Source organism: Durio zibethinus, chromosome 12, assembly GCF_047325235.1.
Source record: "Durio zibethinus cultivar Kanyao isolate XHJ-2024 chromosome 12, ASM4732523v1, whole genome shotgun sequence".
Lineage (NCBI taxonomy): Eukaryota > Viridiplantae > Streptophyta > Magnoliopsida > Malvales > Malvaceae > Durio > Durio zibethinus.
The window spans coordinates 25,185,439-25,209,827 of NC_143173.1; the positions used below are offsets into that span (position 1 = coordinate 25,185,439).

The 24,389-nt window shown below is 34.5% G+C and overlaps 3 protein-coding genes and 1 pseudogene across 6 annotated transcripts; 3 read left to right on the forward strand and 1 right to left on the reverse strand.

The window, feature by feature from the left end:
• Positions 1–921: 921 nt before the first annotated feature.
• LOC111296992 (aquaporin PIP2-2) lies at positions 922–2,554 on the forward strand. The gene is made up of 4 exons (XM_022891510.2): positions 922–1,326; positions 1,505–1,800; positions 2,003–2,143; positions 2,251–2,554. Exons 1-4 carry the CDS (start codon positions 1,026–1,028, stop codon positions 2,368–2,370), a joined length of 858 nt encoding a protein of 285 aa, XP_022747245.1. The 5' UTR covers positions 922–1,025; the 3' UTR covers positions 2,371–2,554.
• A 1,418-nt stretch (positions 2,555–3,972) lies between these two features.
• Positions 3,973–7,366, forward strand: LOC111296460 (aquaporin PIP2-2-like). Of its 3 annotated transcripts, none has more exons than XR_016326186.1 (3): positions 3,973–4,528; positions 6,290–6,583; positions 6,784–6,922. XR_016326186.1 is itself a non-coding variant. In XM_089741397.1 (3 exons), exons 1-3 carry the CDS (start codon positions 6,443–6,445, stop codon positions 7,149–7,151), a joined length of 402 nt encoding a protein of 133 aa, XP_089597523.1. In that variant the 5' UTR covers positions 6,309–6,442; the 3' UTR covers positions 7,152–7,366. The 3 variants fall into 3 exon arrangements, 2 of the variants coding, with proteins under 2 accessions (XP_089597523.1, XP_089597522.1); XM_089741397.1 differs by lacking the exon at positions 3,973–4,528 and adding an exon at positions 7,032–7,366 and having other exon boundaries at positions 6,309–6,583; positions 6,784–6,924; XM_089741396.1 differs by lacking the exons at positions 3,973–4,528; positions 6,290–6,583 and adding an exon at positions 7,032–7,366 and having other exon boundaries at positions 6,784–6,924.
• Positions 7,367–12,522: 5,156 nt separating this feature from the next.
• LOC111296813 (serine/threonine-protein kinase-like protein CCR1) lies at positions 12,523–15,428 on the forward strand. Its single transcript, XM_022891283.2, has one exon. The coding sequence runs from the start codon at positions 12,813–12,815 to the stop codon at positions 15,138–15,140; it is 2,328 nt and encodes a 775-aa protein (XP_022747018.2). The 5' UTR covers positions 12,523–12,812; the 3' UTR covers positions 15,141–15,428.
• Positions 15,429–18,207: 2,779 nt separating this feature from the next.
• Positions 18,208–20,929, reverse strand: LOC111297825 (putative serine/threonine-protein kinase; annotated as a pseudogene). The gene is made up of 6 exons (XR_016326187.1): positions 20,253–20,929; positions 19,999–20,120; positions 19,700–19,916; positions 19,169–19,406; positions 18,899–19,049; positions 18,208–18,757 (listed from the first exon to the last, which is right to left on the reverse strand). The product of XR_016326187.1 is annotated as a putative serine/threonine-protein kinase (transcript).
• Between the last annotated feature and the right edge of the window lie 3,460 nt (positions 20,930–24,389).

Here is a 24,389-nt window from a genome sequence, read left to right on the forward strand (position 1 = left end):
CGCACCATTCCAATTTTCATGTGGTTCTACCTGTCTATTTCCCACCAGATTCAAGACACGTGGCTAATTATGAGCCACCTATCAGTTCTGATTTTCCCACCGCAACCTTGGAACGTGATGGGATTTTGTTTTCTTCCGTATTATTGCAATGAAGGACAATTAATACCCAAGTTAATTAATTATTTCTTTAAGTAACCAATTAATACCCTAATAATTGTGGTTTGGTATAATTTCTTTATTAAGGGGTCATATTGAAAAAAATACATGTAAAAAATCACATGATTTATTAATAAAATCTTAAAATTTTAATTTTAATAATTAAAGTTCAACGAAAGTTTTGAATTAAAAAAAGCACTTATATGTAATGTGTTTGAAGGATAATTTTTTTTTACTTTTCTTACCAAAAAATTGTTTATAAGTAGAAATAAATTGAAACATGAGAGATGACAAATGCTTAAAACATAACAATAGCTTCCACTATGTAAATGCAAATACATTAGGTGTTTCAATGTAATTGATTGTGCGCATTATATAAAAGTTGGTGATAATTCAAACTTCACACCCACTTGATCTAATTAATTAGATATATTTTTTAAAAATATTAAATGAATAAATTGAATTAAAATTTTATAAATTTAAAAGTACATAATTAATGAACTTAGGTTGTCTGAACTAAATTCAAATATACTACTCTCAAAAAGCCTAAGTGGGCTATCATTAATTTTTAAGAAATACAACTAAGTAGAGCAATCACAGGGAGAAAGAGAATCGAAGTCCATGAGCTAACAGTCGGCCATTGGCCTTGGTGGGGTCTCAGACAGGGAAACTAAACATTCTTTTAGTAATATGGGGCGGCAAAGCCATGTTCAACTGCCCTTCACTCAACTCCAGCCCTCATTTCACCCCATATATACCCCCACTCCACTTCTCGATCTCATCACAAAAAAAAACTTAAAGTCATATCCAAGCTTCTTACTCTTTTTGATTAATTTTTTGTCATTGAATTTTCTAAGCATTAAGAGGCCATGGCTAAGGACATTGAGGTTGGTGGTGAGTTTCAAGCCAAGGACTACCATGATCCTCCACCAGCTCCGTTGGTCGACGCCCAGGAGTTGACACAGTGGTCCTTTTACAGGGCTATAATAGCTGAGTTCATTGCCACGCTCTTGTTTTTGTACATCACTGTGTTGACAGTGATAGGTTACAAGAGCCAGACTGATCCTGCTAAGGGCGGTGATGACTGTGGTGGTGTTGGCATTCTTGGCATTGCATGGGCTTTTGGTGGCATGATCTTTATCCTTGTTTACTGCACTGCGGGTATCTCAGGTTAAGTTTTAACTCTCTACTGATCATGTCTTATAACTTAGATGAAAAAGGGTATTTTGAGGAGAGAAAGCATTGCATGAAACAATTATATGAAGCGAGAAACTGTCTAAAATTACAATAAAAAGATTAAAAACTGGATGATTTAGCAAATGACTAACAGTTTAGATCAAATATGCAGGGGGACACATCAACCCAGCCGTGACCTTTGGGCTTTTCCTGGCTAGGAAGGTGTCCTTGGTCCGAGCCATATTGTACATGGCTGCCCAATGTTTGGGAGCCATCTGTGGATGTGGGCTGGTGAAGGCATTCCAAAAGTCTTACTACAATCAGTATGGAGGAGGAGCCAACAGCCTCTCTAAAGGATACAGCACTGGAACCGGTTTGGCAGCTGAAATTATCGGCACCTTTGTTCTTGTCTACACTGTTTTCTCTGCAACTGATCCCAAGAGGAATGCAAGAGACTCCCATGTCCCTGTATGTCTCCAATTTAACCAACTCCACACTTTTATTTTTTCCTTTTTATCTCTCGATTAGGCTACAAATTTCTTAAAATTTTCAGTTTTGCTTTGATTACAAAATTCATGCACTTTTATGATTCTAAATTCGATAGACATGAAGTGTACAGATTCTACAGAAATTGTCTTAGTAACTATTTTTTTCTATATTCTAATTTAAGGTCCTGGCGCCACTTCCCATTGGATTTGCTGTGTTCATGGTTCACTTGGCCACTATTCCGATCACCGGCACGGGTATCAACCCTGCTCGTAGTTTTGGAGCTGCTGTTATCTACAACCAGAACAAGCCATGGGATGACCATGTATGAACCTTCACTTGTACAATCGAATCTAATTTTCCCTTTGCTTTATGTCACATTTTAAAAATTTTGATGCTTATGCAATATTTGATCTGTTTGAATTCTTGCAGTGGATTTTCTGGGTTGGACCTTTCATTGGTGCTGCCATTGCTGCATTCTATCATCAGTACATCTTGAGGGCAGCTGCTGCTAAAGCTCTTGGATCCTTCAGGAGCAGCTCTGCCATATAAAAAAAAAAAGCAATAATTTTCCAGCCACAAGTTAAAAAAAAAATCAGGTTCCATGGAGGAAAGAATTAAGTTTTATCTATGTGGTCAAGAGGCTTTTTCAGACCATTGAATTTGTAAACTATAATGAAAGGTGTCATGCTTCTCTGTATCTGGCACTTATTTTTAATGTGCGCAACTTCTCTCTTTTCTTTTTCTTTTTTTTTTTTTAATATCTGAATGTAAAATGACTTCGGTGGCCTAAAAATGTGGTAAAATTTGGCAAATTTATCAGTTTAAATGTCACCTGATCAAAACAGGAAAACAAGGGCTTGGGTGTGGTAACAAATGGATCCGACATTAGTCCTGTCGCTGGTTTCAAGCTGTTAAGTTGGAATCAACTATGGAAAAGAACCTTAAAACTGGGAGTACTTTAAAGCAGTTCAAGTAGATGAATTGAATTGAATTGAAACTGGTTTCATTTTGACAACTCCTGTCTAATGTGAAGAACTCTGGAGATTTGTTCAATTTAAGATGCGGAACAATAGATCATCTGATTGTCTTATTAACTGCTAAAATGAATCAAGATTATCTGTTTCCAGCTACTCATGAGGACTTTCTACTGTACTGTAAGAAATGGAGCATGACAAACAGCTTTAGGTGCCTCCACCAATGATAAATTAAACGAACAGAAAAGTTCATGTCAATGCCAGATTCAATAGTAAAACCAGCCATTTGCCACCTTCCTCTCCCAATTATTAGCGAAATCAGACCAGGATACAGTAGCATGTCTTGAGATTGCTATATTATGATGGTTGTTTTCATAAAATAATGGTTTCATCTACTTCATATCTTATTCAAATGGCTTCGAAATTAGATCTAACATATTTATTTGTTTAGATTTGTAAAGTTTTTTTGCAATTAATCTATTGTGTTCATTTAATTGATTTGAAGTTTATTGTCTATTAGTTGATTGTTACTCTGTTAGAATATTTTGTGTAAAGAAGCAGACATCATTTAATACCAGAAGAGGACAACCGACCAAAGTTCAATATTTTTGCCTATATAAAAAATATTTTGACATGATAATTAATGTTAATATGCTTGTTTAATTCATTGAAAAAAATTTTCATTTTAATGAGCTAAAAAATTTAATGAAATAATAATGATTACATAAAAAAATAAAATTGTTATTGAAAAAGAAAATCAAATCGAATTATTTATTGCATTTACAAGTAAAAATTTAAACAATTTATGAAATTTAACTATCTTTAGAATTATTTTTAAAAGAAGGGGCAAATTATTAATTTGAGGGGGTAAAATATGATTTTACCGTTTTTTTGGATGAAAATGTACTTATCTAGAAGTGATTTTGAGGAACCAAGGAATGCCAAGCCCCTGCCAGCCCTTCTAGATTCGCCTCTGATAGATTTCAATCCCAAATTAATTAGACATCATTTTTTTTTTTAAATGTTACTTAAAGAAATTATGTTAAATTTTTATAAATTAAAAAAAAATAATTAATGAACTTAGGTTGTCTCAACTAAACTCAAAGCTACAATTCTAAAAAGCCTATGGGCTATCATTAATTTTTAAGAAATATAACATAGGGTGTCAGATAATCAAAAGTCCAGCAGCAAAGAGCCATCCGTTGGTCATGGTGACGTCTCAGACAGGGAAACTAAGCATGCTTTTTGTATATATGGGGCGGCAAAGCTGTTCAATTACCCTTAAGTCCATCCATCATTTCACCCCATATATGCCCCCCTCCGCTTCTCCATACTTCTCATTACAAAAAATAAAAAGAACTTCTTCACATCCAAGTTTCTGTCTCTTGTTGGTTACTTTTTTGTCACTGAATTTTCCAAACATTAAGAGGCCATGGCTAAGGAAATTGAGGTTGGTGGTGAGTTCCAAGCCAAGGACTACCATGATCCTCCACCAGCTTTGTTGGCCGACGCCCAGGAGTCGACACAGTGGTCCTTTTACAGGGCTATAATAGCTGAGTTCATTGCCACGCTCTTGTTTTTGTACATCACTGTGTTGACAGTGATCGGTTACAACAGCCAGGTTGATCCTGCAAGGGGCGGTGATGACTGTGATGGTGTTGGCATTCTTGGCATTGCTTGGGCTTTTGGTGGCATGATCTTTATCCTTGTTTACTGCACTGCTGGTATCTCAGGTAAGTTTTAACTCTCTACTGATCATGTCTTGTAACTAGGATGAAAAAGGGTAGTTTAAGAAGATGAAGCATTGTATGAAATAATTATGCCACATTAGTCTTTTTTTTTATTTAAATTATGTCACATAATCATATTATTAGAAAAATTAATAATTTATTATAGTATAATAATTAAATGATAAATATTTATTTTAATAGATCAATTAATTATTATATAATAAATAATTAAATTTTTAATAATATAATATAATTATGTGTCATAATTTTAAGAATAAATAGCATGCATGATCCTTAAATTTTGGAATAAATTTTATATTAATCTTATATTTTAAAAAATTTTAATTGAATTTTTAATTATTTAAACGTATGTCATTATAGTTTAAATTGATTAAATTTTAGCGTGACATGACACAAATATAGTGTGGCATAACATATACCTGTGTAAGGTTAATATTCTCTCTTTAATTTTAAGCAAAAGAATTCTTGACAAAAGGAAAAATTAAATAATTGGAGAGACAAACAACAAGCAATTAAAGATAGAAGTAATCAAGCAATCGAGCACACATCAAGCAATACGCAGGGGAAACAATTCGGTAATAGATATTCAAGTAATTCAATAGCAAATTCAATTAGCATCCAAACATAAAATCCATCAAATCCAAACCTAGAAATCCACCATAAATCACCAATAAAAAAATCACTGCTCAATCAATCTATAATCTCCAATTTAGCATAATCGACAACACCATCAAGCAAACCTAAAATAATCTATACTCACAACCTACAACTAACTACACCTAATAATTGATCATAAGCTAAACCAGTTTGTAGAAATCAAGAGTTTTAACCCAAAAAACAGAACCCATTAAATTAAACAAAAGCCAAACGCAGAAAAAAAGACATCGCAAAACAAGAGTTTGGCAGTAAAATTTTTTAGAGTCTAGTGGTTTTGTTTGAATTTTCCAAATAGAAAAAAAAAGGGACTAAATTTGTTGAGATTTGAGTGGTAATTAGGTCTCGGTCGATGAAAAGAATAAGAGATTTGAAAGAAAATTTTGGCATAAGTACGGAGACCGACAGTGGTCACTAACAAGATCAACCGTCGGTAACAGAAGCGGTGGATAGTTTAGTGGTGGTAGACGTTAGCTTTTAGGTTAATATTGTCGATATTGATTAGGTTTGAAGAAGAGAGAATTTATAGAGAGATTGAATAGGAAAGGGAAGTTTAGAATGAAAACCAGAAGCTGTTGACCTTGAAGTTTTTTATTTCATACAAACGGTGTCGTTTAGGGCTGATGAGAAAGGGCTACACCAATTTAACCCATGTGGAAGATCCATAATACATTTGTCATTGATTGTAAAGTTACATGTTATGTCACGTTGAATTTTTTATCAATTTTAGATGATATAATAGATAAAAAAATTATATTTATTTATTAATACACCTTTGGATAATTGATGATTTAATTAGATTTTTTTAAATTTTAAAAATTAATATAAAATTTGATTCAAAATTTAAAGATTATGCGTGCTATCTATTATATGCTGACATAAAATAACAATTTTATACTATTCTTTCTCAAAAAGAAAATGATCGATTTTCCAAATTAGTAGTCCAAGAAAATGATCTACTAAAGTAAAATCTGGTAGGAAAGACGCTTCTTATATTTTTGAGAAGCGAGAAAGTGTCAAAAATTACAATAAAAGAGGTAAAAACTGGATGTTTTAGCGAATGGCCAACAGTTTAGATCAAATATGCAGGGGGACACATCAACCCAGCAGTGACCTTTGGGCTTTTCCTGGCTAGGAAGGTGTCCTTGGTCCGAGTAATATTGTACATGGCTGCTCAATGTTTGGGAGCCGTATGTGGATGTGGGCTGGTGAAGGCATTCCAGAAGTCTCACTACAATCAATATGGAGGAGGAGCCAACAGACTCTATAGAATACAGCACTGGAACCGGTTTGGCAGCTGAAATTATCGGCACCTTTGCTCTTGTCTACACTGTTTTCTCTGCAACTGATCCCAAGAGGAATGCAAGAGACTCCCATGTCCCTGTATGTCTCTAATTTAACCAACTCCACACCTTTTTTTCCCCTTTTTATCTCTTAATTAGGCTACAAATTTCTTAAAATTTTTCAGTTTTGCTTTGATCACAAAATTCATGGAATTTATCATTCCAAATTTGATAGACATGAAGTGCACAGAATCTATAGAAATTGTCTTAATAACTATTTTTTCCATATTCTAATTTAAGATCCTGGCACCACTTCCCATTGGATTTGCCGTTTTCATGGTTCACTTGGCCACTATTGCGATTACTGGAACCGGTATCAACCCTGCTCGTAGTTTTGGAGCTGCTGTTATCTATAACCGGAACAAGCCATGGGATGACCAAGTATGAACCTTCACTTGCACAATTGAATCTAATTTTCCCTTTGCTTTATGGCACATTTTAAAAATTTTGATGCTTACGCAATATTCGATCTGTTTGAATTCTTGCAGTGGATTTTCTGGGTTGGACCTCTCGTTGGTGCTTCCATTGCTACGTTCTATCACCAGTATATCCTGAGAGCAGCTGCTGCTAAAGCTCTTGGATCCTTCAGGAGCAGCTCTGCCATATAAAGTTGGTGGCAACTATGGAAAAGAGCTGTAAAGCCTGGAGTACGTTAAAGCAGTTTAAGTGGATAAATTGTGTAGTATTGAGACTGGTTTCATTCTGACAACTCCTGTCTAACGTGAAGAACTCTGGAGATTGGTTCAATTTAAGATGTGGAACAATAGATCATCTGATTATCATATCAACTGCTAAAATGAATAAAGATTATCTGTTTCCAGCGTCTTATGAGGACTTTCTACTGTACTGTAAGAAATGGAGCATGAGAAACAGCTTTAGGTGCCTCCACCAATGATAAATTAAAATAGCAGAAAAGTTAATGTCAATGCCAGATTCAACCGAAAAACCAGCCATGGGCCTCCGTCCTCTCCCAATTATTAAGGAAATCAGACCTGGCTACAGTAGCATGTCAAGCTTTCAAATTTTGGCATGTTATAAGTGGAGCTTTCCTCATTCTTTCTCAGGAAATTTCTTACAACAAGAATAGGTATTAATGATGTTAGCCCTCATTTATCGCAACGCATTAAACCCTGATATTGAGGATCGATTAATGGCAATCTTTTAATGATTTCAACCAGATAATCTATTCATTTAATGCAGAAACAATGTCACCAAGGCTTCCTGCAACTCCAGTTCTGGACTAATGTTAATATAATGTGGTGCCCTGCAACTTGGAAAATAAAGAGTTTCATTGCATATCTTGAATTTAGAGCTCTCAAAGTCATACAATTTCTCATCGGTTCAATAAAATTTTCCATTTAACTTCCTTCTCTTAGACTCCAACCATGCCAAAACATGCCCCCAAATTATGTCTCTCCTTGTTTATAGTGCTTTCATTGTTAACAAATTATAATTTTTCTGCAAAACCATCTGATCAAATCTTATGCTCCAGTAGCATCAGAATCTGAAATCAAATCTATTTCTCGTGAATCTTTACCTTTTCTTCCCAACCCTGACAGTCCAACTACTGAGGCTGAAGCTGTAGATGAAACTCTCTCTCCAACATAATTTCCTGTTCCTTCTAGTGCTAACATTCCTGATGATGAAACCAAATCCAATGAAACACTTTCTCAAGAGAATATTTCCACTCTTTCCAATGCTGATGAACCAACTGATCTCCAAATTAGCAAAGAAGAAGAAAATCTCTCTCAAGTGAATACATCACTTCCTCTTTCAAAGGCTGATCCTCCAACTGTTGAAACCAAAGAGAGTACTGAAGATCTTTCCCAAGAGAACACATCTCTTCCTCCTTCTCCAAGCATGGATGTTCCTGCTGTTGAAACCAAAGAAGATGAGAATGTTTCTCAAGAGAATTTATCATCTAACCAAAACCAAAGTCAACGAGATGCTTTCTCAAGAGAATACATCTGTTCCTTCTTCTTCTCCTAATGTGGATGCCCCTGGTGTTGAAGAGAACAAGTCTCCCGCTCTTGCCCCTGCATACATTGACACTTCAGCTCCTGAAACCTCATATGATGGAAGTTTGAGATATAACACGAATAATCTTAATATGAACATAGACCCAAATATTTCAATTATACAAATAATCTGAATGCGAATTCAAATGTTTATTATATGCGTTACAAACGATATGATATGATTAATACATTTAAAATTAATTTATTACACATTATTCAGGTAACACAATACAGTATGATTAAATACAAATAACACAATTAATCTATTTATTTAAGTAAAAAATATCATTTAAATTAGTGTTTTAAAAAAATTAATTAAAAATTAAAAATTTATAATCTATTTAAACACTGAAATAATATGATAACTATGATTATTAATTTATATAAAAAATAAATTAAAATAATTTTTATAGTTTGTATGTTTTATATGCTTATATAAATAATATTGTGTTTTAAACGTATCATTATTATTTAACACAAATAACACGAATAATATCATATCATAATTGTGTCGACATGATTAAAACATGAAACATAATGACACTAAATTCATATATGATTTTTTCGTATTATTTTTTTATCGGTTATCATGTCGTTTTTAAAATAATCAAATCTACCTCAAGGGTACTCATCAGCTGCTCCTCCGTACACAATGCCAGAATGCTGAAAATGCACCTGAACTTAATTCTACAGCTCACTACCAAAAACTGCAGTTCCTGCACCATCGGAGGCACTCTCATTTCCAGAATCAGACCCAACCATCCAGATGACTCCATCAAACCATAACACTTTTGGTTTAGCTCCAACAAGTCATCACACAATCTTGCCATTCAACTACAGGGGTGAAGATGAGTCTGTTGAACCTTATGAAGATGAGAAAGATTCTTGGAATGGAATCAATGGAGCTGTGGCTGGAGTCCTGGTTGGTGCCTGTTGCATTGGAATGGGAGGTCTTGTCTACCAGAAGAGGAAGAAAGATAATATTAGAGCACAATATCAGTGCTTGGCCTAGAAAGGAGGGGTTTGAATTGAACTTTATATCTATCTCTAAAGCAACTTCCACAATTCCAACTCTCTGAAGCTCTATCATTTCAGATATATGCCTCTTCTATTTCAACTATATATAGAAATAGAACTTAGATAGAATGGAACTTGAATGATCGATCTAAGCAAAATGCAGCTTTTAATCTCGTATGCTGAAGTTGGAAAAGAATGCATCATCACTTGGATACCTTGAAGATTTGAATTAGGAGGGTGGTGATTTACCCTATTATGTATAGTTGATGTTATCGATTTTGGTCATAATTAAGCTGAATAATATGGGATATTTATTATTGAAGAACAAAAGGTAAGAGAAATGGCAAGGCATCAAACTATGTGGATTGCCTCTGTTTTTCCCCCCTCAAAGGAAAATGGAATTTGTTATCGTCTCTATTAAAACAAGGTTTACATTTGGCACATCCACAAACAGAGCGAAGATGATTAGAACAACATAAATCAAACAACCAGCTGAATACAACTAGAACAACCTGAGGACAAAGATATAGACCCAAATCCAACAAATGAATACAAAATTATAAAAAAAAAGGGGGGGGGGGGTTCTGCCAATCTAACTCAACCCAATGGAGAACAATCATTTAGCAGCAAGCCTTTCTTGTCAAATGGGAATTTCAACAAACAACAATGAATAGGAACACTTGGACTGAAATTAAGCATGGAATGCCCCATTTTTGCTCTTATCTTTAATTTATCAAAAAATGAATGAAATTTTTTTTTTTCATACAAAGAAGGCCGCAACTTGGCATCGAAGAATAGGTAGCAAGTGTTGGGCTTTGAACCAGACAAGCTAGATATCATTCTCTTATCATTCTTTTAAGGTGACTGTATAGACCACCCAAAGTAAGCTCTGAGTTTAATGAAAAGAATATTTCTCTTTTTCATCTATACACATTTTTTTCCCTTTACGAATCAGGGCACTAACAAAAAAACAAAAAATGATACTCATGCTACCATAAGTTCTGATTCCTTCTACGGTTTCACTATCACTGCCAAGAAAAAAAACCCAGCAGCTCTAAACAAGTATTAAGCAATATAAGTAGATTGAAAACAAAGTAGCATATAACATTTTAAAGAAGCAAACAAAATCCAGTGTGAGTTCCAAGCAAAATCTTCTTCCAGTACAATCCACATGTACTGATCAGAGTGCGCCTAAACAAAATGAGTCCACTTCTTCCATGTCTCTTATCCTAGATGGTGGATCTACCACCCTGCGTAAATTTCAACAGAATGGCTTTAATGTGACCAGATAGTGACTATACATCAACACCGAAATCTGCTTGGCAATCAAACTTTCCATGTCCTCAGTGAAAAGTCTGGGGTCCTAACTTTCTCCTTCAGCTAGGCTTCACATTTCATCACAGTGGATTCTAAGAAAAGCATTTGACTTAGAATTAATCTTGTCAACAATTGATTTTATTTGTCTGACAAGGATATGTAACTGAATACATAAAGAATTAGATGGATCCATGTAACAAAAAAAAAAGGAAATGAGATGCAACCTGTGTGTATACAATGTATAGACCAATTGGATTAGATTTTTTGAAGATTTAGGAGACCCCAATTGGCCATTTATTCGGCATTGTTGGCTTTGAATATGGAATTTGGAATAGCTCCAAAAGATGCAGGTTGATTATAATATGATATTTTAGCAGAAAAGAAGCCAGACAGGCTGACCAAGCAACCACGTGATATGATCGGCGGTTTATAATTTCTAGGATAGTTTGGCAGCTAGTGCACAATTGACACTGAATTATTGTAACACTTAACAACGAAAATTCAAATTGAATTTGGTTTTCGAGCATCCTAGTTATTAATGGTCCCTTCATACGTTCAAAAATTGAAACATCCCTATCCATCTCGCTGCATTTATTTACCAGTAATAAATTTGATGCCGATGCATTCAATTCAAAGCACATTTTTACCGTCTGATTGCAGTTCTTGTTGTGTTTCAGACTTGCTTTTACTTCTTTTTCATAATTGTTACTAAATGAAAAATAATAGTGGTTCATAACTTATTAATAAGTTCCATGAGTTCATTTGATAGTGTGACGGAAGAAAATCTTTATCATGTTAACACGTCATAATTATGTTTTATGACTAAACCTTTAAAAGTATAGTCATGAAATAATATCACGTCATGGTAAAAATATCAGATTCACATTACTAAATGAATCCTAAACAAGGTGATTGGGTTTGGTTCTACCGACATATAATAAAATTGTGAAAAGAAATAGAAAGAAACTATCTTGATGACTTGTATTTTTGTCTTCTTGTCGTGGGAGTGGGAAAAAAAAGTAGGATTAGCAAATGTTAATAGAATTTTGTGAAGTTGCCTTCGATAATATGCAAAGTAATGCTCTCAGTCTAACAAATGGAAATGACACATTCCATATTGTTTAATGCCAAATTGTCTATGTAAAAAAGGCAAAAGGGAAAACAAGCGAATCAGGAGAATGGTAAGTGGGTCACACGCCAATCCATTAATACAAACAAACATCTGATATATTTATCTTTGGAGAATGCACCTGCACATTCAAAAGGCGTAAGAAACGCCTTTTTTCCTTTTTGTACATGTTCATTTGTTTATTTATCAGACGGGCTGTCATTTTCACAGCTGAAAGTGGAAAGATCTCTCTGTATTGTCCGATGGTGGGACTAACAGATCAGATCAGTAAAACACCATTCATATTGCTTTGCATATGTAATGACAACTATTTAGAGTCGTGCCCCCGATTTAAGTCAAAAGTCTCGTAATTTTATTCATGAAAAGAAACAATAGACTTGCAGTATTAACTTGGCCAACATTCTCGTGATTGTTAATAGAGTGTTGATGATCAAAACTTAAAGTAAAAAAATAGTAATTTGATGAGAAGTTGTTTCAATGATTAACACTGTTGGCGGGTAAAAGTGATTATAACAAACAGTTAATTTGGAGAGCTTGATTACCTTTGTAGTTTCGAAACACTAACGGTTCGAACCACCAAACACAGTAAAAATGGAAACAAACAAAAGAGAAAAAAAAAAAAAAGGCGATACTGTGTTTTTTCATCGCTACTAACCTCATCAACTTCCTCTTCCTCTTTCTATTACTCACTTCAAGCTCAAAGAAAGAACCCTCCATTTCTATTTTCAATTCCATGACACCAAACAAGAAGAAGAGAACGACAACAAAAAGAACAACAAAGACCCGCTATGGAAATCCTCAAAACCATCATGTTTTTCCTTCTTCTCCTCCTCATTTCCGCCATTTCCGCATCTGGGTTCGGATCAATGGGTCCTATCTCCGCCGCATTTGGCGACAACGGATTCTTCTGTGCCGTTGATGCCAGCGGGAAACAGGAAGTTATATGTTGGAGCAAGAATAGCAGCTCTTCTTCTTCTACCACCACCACCACTACTACTACCACTTCATCTTCCCAATCATCCTTGGACGCTACTTCTCAAGTTCCTCCAATGGCGGCTCTCTCAGGCGGTGAAGGTTTCCTTTGTGGCATCTTAGCTAATACTTCTCAAGTTTTTTGTTGGAGCTTGATGGCGTTAGGTATAGATCTGGTTCCTTCAAGTTATAAAACCACGGCTTATTCTCATATAGCTGCTGGAAAGAATCATTTTTGTGGAATTAGAGGGGTTTATTATTCTGATCATGAATCCGGTGTTGTTGATTGTTGGGAAATTGTAAAGGGTTCTAATAATACTTTAAGTTCAAAACAGAGTAATCTGTTTTATGATCAGAGTATTAGATATCTTGTTTTAAAAAAGATTGTTTCTGGTGAAGGGTTTAGCTGTGGTGGGATTAGAGAAGGAGGGCTTATTTGTTGGGGACCAAATGTGAATATTTTAGGAGTTTCCAATGTTTCGGAGAGTTTTTTAGATTTAGCTTCAGCAAAAGGTTCTATCTGTGGCATCCTGGATTCATCTGGTGAAGTGAAATGCTGGGGTGATTCTGACTCATTTTCAAACCCTCCTGTTGGGGTCCGTTTCGTATCGTTGACAGCAGGTGCTCATCATTTTTGTGGAATTCGAAAGGATAATCATGGGGTAGAATGTTGGGGCAGTTTCAATTTTTCTTCAGTTCCAAAGCGTTCTGGATTTATGGCACTTGCTTCATCTGACTTCACTACTTGCGGCATTAGGGAAGATGATTTGGTTTTGGATTGTTGGTCCGGAAATGCCTCCTTGCAACCTGATTATAATCCTCCACTGGAATTGTGCAGCCCTGGTCTTTGTCGTCCTACTTCCTGCGGAGAATGGGAGTTTGCTTTCAATGCAAGTATTCTAAATGAGCCAGATTTGACTAGCTTGTGTGTTAGGAAAGATTTGCAGATTTGTTCACCTTGTGGATCAAATTGCTCTGAAGGTTTCTTCTTGTCTAGTTCATGCACTAGGAATGCTGACAGAATATGCACAGCTTGCTCTCTTTGCCAAAACAGTTCTTGTTGGGATGTTTGTGGGTTCCAATCATCACCAGGGAAGCAGTGGCATCGCTTGCTTAGGCTAGTGCTCATAGTTGGTTCTTGTGCTTTAGGTTTTTTGCTGATATTACTTAGCTGGTGTTTCCATCCACGTATATTTGCGACTAAAAGGGAAGAAAGGACAAAAATGCAATTTAAGTCTTGCATAGGCAAACCAGAGTTGGATGCTGATACCACTGCTGATTCATTACCTCCACTCCCCATCACTCCTTGTCCAGGGACAGCTCAAATTTTCCGGCTTTCAGAGCTAAAAGATGCCACTAATGGGTTCAAGGAGTTCAATAAGCTTGGTAGGGGAAGTTATGGCTTTGTTTACAAGGCTGTGCTAGCAGATCGGAGGCAAGTTGCTGTCAAGAGAGCAAATGCTGCCACAATAATCCACACTAACAGTCGTGACTTTGAGATGGAACTTGAAATTCTTTGCAATGTGAGACATTGCAATATTGTGAATTTGCTAGGTTACTGTTCAGAGATGGGGGAGAGGCTGCTCGTTTATGAATATATGCCCCATGGTACACTTCATGATCACCTTCATGGAGGGCTTTCTCCCCTGAGTTGGAGCCTTCGTTTGAAGATCTCATTGCAGGCTGCAAGGGGACTTGAGTACCTTCACAAGGAAGTTGTGCCTCCAATTGTCCATCGGAATGTCAAGAGTTCAAACATTCTTTTGGATTCAGATTGGGGAGCACGAATTGCAGATTTTGGACTTCTTACATCAAGTGAGAGGGATCTTGATCTTAGTGGAGACATGAAAAGTGATGTTTACAGCTTTGGAATTGTTTTGTTGGAGATCCTCAGTGGAAGGAAAGCTTATGACAGAGATTATACACCTCCAAGTATAGTTGATTGGGCAGTTCCCTTAATTAAAAAAGGAAAGGCAGCTGCCATAATTGATCGTTTTGTTGCTCTTCCTAGAAATGTTGAGCCTATGCTTAAATTGGCTGATATAGCTGAGTTGGCTGTCAGAGAAGATCCTACTGAGCGTCCTACTATGTCAGTTATGGTAAATTTGTTGGAGCAAATTGCGAAGAATGGACTGGTCTTCTGATCATGGCTCCCCTAATTTTTGTGCAAATCAAATGAACAGATTAGCAAAGTGCATAGCTATTCAGTAACTGTAAATCAACTTTAGTACATGAGAATGAGATGCAACGTATCACTTACTATCCATGAAGTGAAGGGAATTCGATTTTTTTTTTACTTTTGTAAGTTCATACAATAATTTCAGCCTTCCATGTAACATTCTACAGCCATTCCTCCCAGCACTATGTTCAAGTTCCTAATAAAAGTGCTTGATTTTGGTATGATCACATTGTTATTTTCTTCAATTGTCAGTTTCAGTCAATTTGTCAACCTGTTAGCTGAGAGCATATTTCATTCTGCCACCACAAACATAACTAAGTAGCGAATGTCCTAACCATCCGATCAATGTCATCATCAATGTGTTAAAAGTAAATATTGTCATCAAAGTTATGCTGTAGACAAGTATATCTTCCGCTAGCTATGCTTTGAAATTTCATAAGTTCATCTGCAAGTAGGGCAATGGAACCGATCCTATAGTTTGTAGAGACCAATAAAACTAAATCATGGTATTCGTTTGTCTCTCTCACAAATAATAGTGTAATAGACACAAATAAATATTGCTACACCCATCTATAGCAGATTTATAAAGTGGTTATGATCATTTTTCCTTTTCATATTTCATATGCCTGGATTGTAAGTTTCACCAATACATATTGATTGTCACAAAAGGCAAAAGAGAAAGCAGAAGATCTAACAGTTGTGCATATTTTCACTGGATTGCAGTTCTGGAACTTTAGAAAACAAACTTGCATATATTTTTTTGAGTCCAGAAATAACTTTTTGGTCTGATCTGATTGTTTCTTCTTTATTAAACTTAGTGATTTTTTCATTTATATATGATCCATATCAAAATTTACTGAAACATAGGTTATTGGAAGTTTTTTCTTCTCTCAAGTGGGGGAAGGACTGAGGCTTTGATAAATATCTCTGCTGATAACTGTTGCGTTTGTTTTCTACTTGTTCTGGCCCTCTTGTGTACTTAAAGCCATTAAGGTTTTGTAAAATTTTTTAATGCTTTTGTTTTTAAGTATCTGTTTGGTTAATTAATAGAAGTATTTCTCAAGAGAGAGGAGAAAAGGGGAGGGGAGGGATCCAAGGAGAGAGCAGAATCTGAGCAAAGAGAGAGAGTCCAATGTCAACCAAACACAAAGGTCGTGCCAACTCTTGCAAGTGCTAAGCTCTGGCAATTCTGACAAAAGGAGAAGGATTCCCACCCTTGCAGTTCCACCCCCAAAACGATAAAATGTATTAATAGTAGTCATTGCTTTCAAGTTCCAAGACACAAACAGCTTATGCATCCCATATGTTTTTATGTCAACTGTTCTCTTCTTCAATTAAGGCAAGGGAAATGGAAATTCTTGTAGCCTTTTGCCAACATGTCACTTAGAACATGTTTTCTTCCAACAGAACAAGCTTTCTTCCAAACCTATAAGAAGATGGTAGTTGGCATGGCTTTCATAGTAGCAGCTAGCAGACTAGCAGTTGAAGGAATTCTGTTCATCAATCATGGAATCAAATTGGAGAAGCTGAAGCCAAATTCCTTTGAGAATGTTGGTTTGGCCGTGTTTGGCCCCACTGTGTACGTATGGGTAGGGAATGCAAGGGAAATTAAGCTGTAGAGAAGAAGATGGGACAAAGGTACATGAGAGGCACGAGAGAGAGAAGGGAGATGTTCTTTCAACACCAGGTGTATAGGTATGGGAATCCAAGTCATCCAAGCACTCCCTGACAAATCAGTTTCAGAAGCGCAAATGAAACCTTTGCTTTATGATCTAGAAAAGAGGGAAAAAGGATCCTCCAAAACCAAACAAGTAAGGCTCAGTATTTCTATTTTGCTTTCCTCTTTCTCTTTCTTTCTCTCCAACCTATCAGCTTCCTTCTTACTCTTTCTAAGCCACACAAAAACCCTACTACCTTCATTAAATTTAGAGACAAAAGTAGGAAATGAAGTGGCCTTTCAGGTGGAATGATATGCCTTGTGCTTGTGTTATAGCTATATGCCAAATTGACAACTCAAAAGTAGTTGGGGGGGTATGTTCCCAGGAAAACAAAGGGAAAAAAAAGAAGGTATGGGGGGCTTAGTCACCTTGAAGCCAACTTGATTATGACTGATTAGAAGTTTATCCAAGATATCTCCCTTTTCTTTCTTTCTTCTTTCTTTCGTTTACAAGACAAACTCATTTTCTTCAGTATATATGCAGCTCCTTGCCTCCTTTCTCTAAAACACTTCTTAACCTGAATAGTTTTTGTTCATTTTCTCTTAAAAGTTCTCAAGTATATGTATATATACTCATGCTTGAGCATTGAACCTGCCAGCCATGTGAATGTGGTGCTTCTTCACTGTCATAGTCACCATTGTTCAAGCATCATCAATCATTTGGTTTTGGACCTTAAAAGTAACAGGAAGTTTATTTTTAAGTGCCTCAGTATATATAGTTAGACATACATTTATGAATCCACTTATTTTCATATTCATATCACCATGCTTGCTATTAGATTAAATGCATATTTTGCATGCCTGGCTCCCTGTATGCCATTTGCAAAGCCCATCAAGAGTCCGGTGGCCTTCGTGGATGGCATGCGAGGAGCCATGCATGCATACTGCTGTCTTAATCACTGGAAGTTGATGGAGGGTAGATATTTTTCTATGGTCAATCTAATTTCCAAGTATAGAAGTTGGGATTTCCATAACAAAATAAGCTTTAGTCATAACCCTCTAAAACTTTGCAGGACTTAAGGATACAGGTAAAATCGTCTGAGAACGCTTGGATTAGTTCTTTGTTTTTGCTTCTGACTGGTTCTTTTCTCATCTTATACCGTGAAAGGGTGAATTCTGATGGCTGCTGGGCTACTTCAAATTCCATTTTCCTCATTTCAAGGTATGAAAACGATTCACAACTCACAACCTTCGATAGGCATATCCACTGACGTTATAGGCTCTCTGGTTTTCACAAAGTCTATTTGTGGTGTATGCTGCTGTTTGAGAATCTGGTAGTTATATCACAAAATTCAACAAGTAAACTGCAATATGCTTATCTTGATCCGAAAAAAAAATTTGTATACGGTGGAGAAGGGTTATTGTTCTATTTTTTTTCTTTGTACAGTATTTTCAGGACTGCGACGGAACTGTTTCAATAGTATCCAAATAATCATTAGTTTCCTAGAGGAACAAAAAAGTTTATCAGTAAAATGATTCATATTTGAATTCCTATGCTTTTCTGTTGACACCCCGACAACCCCAAAAGAACAATAGAGCCAGCAAGTCAAGAATATGGAATAAGGGGGCTGCGCGTGCTTTCCATGCTAGAGACTTTAGAGGAAAGGCCCTGAAATGTGGTATTTCGTCGTGATATTCATCAGATCAGCAACAAGACCAGGTTGTGAAATCTGAACTCCTTCGATGTCGATGTCATTAGTCAACATTTTCAGGGCCGTTGACATTTCTGGTCGGAGCCTGGCTGTTTCTTGAACGCAAAGGAAACCCACTGTGATGAATCGAACCGCTTCTTCTTCAGGGTAGTTCATAACTTCTATAGGATCCGCCAATTGCAGAATTCTATTAGCACTGTAAAATTCCCATGCCTGCACGTTTACACCAATAACAAAGTCAACATGTCAGTAATTTATTCTCAGAGAATATATGTATATATGCTGAAAATGAATTGAAAGATATAGTTTCTGTGCATCAGTGTTGGATTCACCAGTTACATTCAATAGCATTACCTTTTGAACTAGGTAATGTTCACCATGCTCTAAGTCAAAATTGACAACAGTTTGCCCGCTGATAATTTCCAAAAGTAGTACCCCAAAGCTGTAAACATCTGTTTTTCGAGTCAAACGACCACTGATGGCATATTCTGGTGCAAGGTAGCCTCTATCTCATTTGACATTGCAAGAAATTCCATTAGCCATTGGTACTTCAAGGAGCATAAATTCAACCATATAAGACAGATTCTAAGAAGGTTATGGGAAGAACCAGCAATTTTCACTTACAATGTGCCTGCGATATGAGTATTAATGTGAGAAGCACTATCTCTTTGAATTCTCGAAAGACCAAAATCTGAAACTTTTGGTATCAAATTCTGATCCAGAATTATATTGCTAGCTTTAATATCTCTGTGCACAATGTGAGGCTCAGCTTCCTCGTGAAGATAGGCAAGCCCACAAGCAACTCCTAATGAAATAGCTCGCCTTGCTTTCTAACCAAGTTTGATCCCGTTTTGCTCTCCACCTATTAATCAAGAATACATAGAAACCAAAATCTTTTAATATAAGAACTCGGGTTAGCTCGGTCAGTTCATGGATTCACTTTTTAAGAGTTGACATCCAATAGATTTGGGATTCAAATCCCAGCACCAATAACTCCTTCCTCGGCCTTCTTTGTAAAAAAAACTAATATAAATCTCTTGATGTGTTCACTATCTGATTAATTCTGGAAATTCTACATCGTTTAATACATCAGATGACTTATTCACAATAATGAAATTGACTAGACTATGAGTAGACTGACTAACAAATTTTTACCTAGTAAGATCAGCGCCAGGCTATTATTTTCCATGTAATTGTAAACCAAGAATCTGTTAGCTCCATCCACACAGCAACCCTTGAGTGTAACAAGGTTTTCATGTTTAAGATTGGAAAGTGTAACCATTTCAGATACAAACTGTCTTTCCCCACGCATCAATTCCAGTTCAACTGAAAGCATTTTTATAGCCACAATGGTACCATTCCTAAGCAGGCCCTACAAGGTAAAACCAAAACTTAACGTCAGCTTTTGTTTAGGAAAATTTACCAGAATTTTCTGTTCAAATCAAAGAAGAAACCTTGTAGACAGAGCCAAAGGCACCTTCCCCGATCTTGTTTGAAGCAGAGAATCCATGAGTGGCAACTTTCAGCTCACTATAAGAGAAGACAGTAAAATTCTGATAATTGTCTCCTTCGGCTTCTGTGTATGCAGAAAGAAAAAAACAAGTAATGTTTTGAAAACAGAAGAAAATTCAATCTTGAACACCAAAGACCTCTTAACCTTTGCATCAAAACAAACATAATTAAAGGCACAAGAAAGCCAACATTTTACCCTGTCTTTCACTGTAATTGTCGGTTTCTGATGCAGAAGAAAAGCAATTTGAGAAACAGGATGTGAACTTCATGTCTTTGGTCTGCCTGGAAAGTGGTTTCTTCTCAGAAAGCTCAATTCCAGAAGCTAGATGTTCAGATTCCTTGGAGAAAGGTAACAGCTAAATGAAGGGAGGAAAGCATACAAGTACTCAAGTACATAAAAAGGAAGAGAAATGAGAAGACAAGCTTCATGCCTTTGCGTTTGGACTTCTTAAAACTAAGACTTTGGAATTCTTCTCCAGGAAAAATTTAAAAACCATTCTAAACAGTTACCACTGATTCTATTTTTTTTCCAATGTAATTGGTTGAACAAAAACAGACAAGAAACAATAAGTTGGAGTCAGCTTCTCATTTCATAAGCATACAAAATCTGAGAAAAATTAACTTGATTTTACAAGATTGAAACAGGAAAGAAGACTTATCTGCATCAATCCACCTATATGGACTTAAGAACATCCAAACCCATATACAGTTTCAGAATCCAATTATTATTTGGATTTAGAAGCCTAATATCTAGTAAGGTGATTAACCAATGACTACTGGTATCAGAAAGGATATTTCCAGGAAAGAGCCAAACCCAACAAAACGAGCAGAATAAAATGTCGTCTAAGTGTTAATCAAGGTACCATTATCATCATAGTCTCACTGGACCCGAGCATATTTATTGTTTAGCATGGAAAAATTAATAGTAATGTATAGTTTCAAGTACTATAAAAAGGCGTAAACCCGACGACAAGGGTGTCGTGCACGAGAGAACTCATTACGTACCAAAAAATAAAAGAAATTATTGAGCCAGCATACTTAAGATCGAATTTAAAATCTTTAAGTATTATTATGGACCATCCATACTTGTTTTTTTATCTACAATGTACCAAAATTTTTTAAAGAGAAAGTATATTATTATGTTTGGCTGAGTAGTAAGGGATTTTCAAGCTCTCTATAATATATCTTTTCTCTAGATTCATTTTAAAAAAATTTATCTGTTTTTAACTAATGGCCACTAATATTCCCAAATTTTGAATTCTTTTGTACTTGCTCAGGAAATTGTTGAATATAACTTGGCTCAGTTATTAAAAAGTTTGTTAAAAACATTCTGAGTTCAAAGTCATTTACAAACTACTACAATTCCAAGTCTTTTTTTTCTTTTCAAGCTTGTGTAATAAAGAATTGTGTTCAAACTTATTCAGTTAATTTTCTAATATGAAACTTATATTATTATAATATGTAGGTATATAATCAAAATAAAAAAGAGACTTTTATTTTTTAAAATGAAGTGCAAAAATGTATTTATATATAGTGAGGGCTTAATATCCAAATATATCTTCAAATTTTAGCAAAAAATAAATTAATTTCTTATCCTTTTTATTATTTGTAAATAAATTTATAATTTTGTATTTTTTCTATAATTATAATTATAAATATTAGGTATAAGTCAACTGATTAGCAATCAGAACTTGATTAGTACGGTTGAGTTTTTAGGCAATCCAAGCAAAGCATGCCAAAACAATCGAGTCATTTTTTCTAAATAGATGGCTTGCCATCCACCAAAAGAGGGATTTGCCCGAGACCCCACCAGTAATTTGTCAAGACAATCATATTAGAAATGATCCATCAGCATTCAAGATGCCTAAAACCATTAAATTTCAAGCAAGAGATAGATGAAAAACAAGATACACAAGGTAACACAAAAAGATAGACCTAACTCTTTGAACTTCTCTACACTAAAGGTTCCCAAACACACCTCACTACCTTACTTTAAGTAATATACTGACTTGAACGTTGGAACGTGTCTTAAAATAATAATTCTGGCATCCCTTAACCATATTTTTTGATTGCCTATTATAGTTTTATTTTTCCATCCTGTTCCTTTCCTTCCAACTATGAGATCCAAAAACATCATAGATAATAAACTTTTAAAATTAATGAAAAAAATTCAATTGAAATAAAATAGTTATAGTACTAGAATTTTGTAAAATCTTTAAACTACAAGTTGCCTACCAACAAGATCTTGATGGCTAAATTTGCAAATGAACTTTTAACATAAAGAAAAAAATGAAAAAACCTTTGATTGGCCACATTTAGAGGGTCAAAAACTCAATAGCCTCTCAACCCTACAATGATGGTGATTATTTCAGTGTATAATATAATAAACAAATACAAAATAATTATATGTTTGATTTCATTTTTATGTACCAAAAATAAAGAAATAAAATTTTAATTTATTCAGAAACATACATATATATATATAAATTCGAAAATAAGTAAAGTGCGTGAGATTCTACTTATCTTTTTTAAATTTCACTGGTTAGTTTTCTCTCAAAATAATTAACGGTCTATTCAAAATTATTTTAATGTATTAGAAATCAATTAACCTTTTTTTAGGTAATTTATATTAAAAACAATTTAAGTTATACAATGTTTAACTTAACTAACTAATATTGGCAGCTTGAGCTCTTTTTATTAAAATGATCTTATCTTAAGGTATACAACTGAAAATTAAGATATTTTTAGTGTGTTAGAAACTAGATTCGATAAGCTTTCTAACTATATATTGTCCACCTTATAATTCATTGTAGATTAATTATAATAATTTTTGCAATCTATATCATATGTTGTTGCTAGACAACATGTATACATTCTAGTAAAAATTAAATATTTCTTAATAAGAGACTCGAAATTCAGTTCCTCTTATTTAATTGGAAAGTAAATTTAATAATCTTTTTAATCATATATGGCTCAATTTATAATTTATTTTATAAAAATTAAGAGAATTTTTGTAATTCCTTCATGTTGCTACTATCAGGTAACCTATATATTTTTAAGTAAAAATTAAACAATTCTTCATAAAAAATTCAAAAACGACTTTCATTTGTTTGTTTGAAAGTAGAGTCAACAAGTTTTCTAACAATATATAATACTTATAGTAATAATTTATCCATTAATACATAATTTCATTTTAATTTACTCATTCAATTTTTAAAAATTAAAATATCTACTTTCAACATTTAAAATTCACTCAATAATCATTGTTAAATCTTAATAACATGAAGAAAATAAAACTCAATAGTTTACTCAAATAAATCATCAATATTAATGAGAGATGTTATAATAATTTTTTATTTTTCTCTCATAAACTTTAACTCTACATAATAATTATTTACATAATATTTTTTTTAAATAAAAAAAATCTATATTCACTTTTAAAAAATTAATTTGATTGCAACATCTGATTTCATATCTACAACTTAATTTTTCACATTCTCTAACCTAAGAAAGACGAAAACAAAAACTCTTATGTTCTTTTCTATTTCACATTAACAAAAAATATTTAAATTTTCTTTCATAAAATACCTCAATCATTTTTTCTTTAATAATTAATCTCTTAATTAAATTAATAGGTTTTGATAATAATCTAGAGTATTTCAAGTTGCTTACCAACAGGATCTTGATGGTTAAATTAGCAAATGAACTTTTAAAAGAAAAAAAAAAAAAACTTTGATTGGCCACATTCAGGGGGCCGAAGAACTCAGCAGCCTCTCAACCCTGTAATGGTGGTGATCATTTCAACTATGACAAAGTAAAAGATACAGCAAATTTTGTATAAGAAATGGATTAATTATTTTAAGTTCCCTCTTTTGTTTGGCATTTCCCATTAGAGTCGTTATCAAAGGACATATGGTTAGCCATTAAACACAGAAAACTGAAAATTAGTTTCATTCATCATCATCATCATCATCATCGTCATCCAAGTTGTGGAGCAGGCTATGTTATGAGTTAGGCCAAAAGGGTAGTGGAAAACACATGCCCGGCATATAAAAATACTTCAATTTTTTTTTCAACTTTATTTGACTGGTTTGGACATGGAAATTGATCTAAAAACAATATGATTGATAATGAAATAAAATTACACATCAAATTTTCAATGCTTTTTTGCTAATTTGCCTGTAAAATTGACTGATACCGACATAGAACCAGAAGCTTCACCAGGTGGGAGGTTTGATCCATTTGTTCTTCAATATCCTTCATTTGTCCCTTATAATTGACCTGAATACTCAACCTTAAACCTTCCTTTTATAAGATACTTGCACTTTTTGTC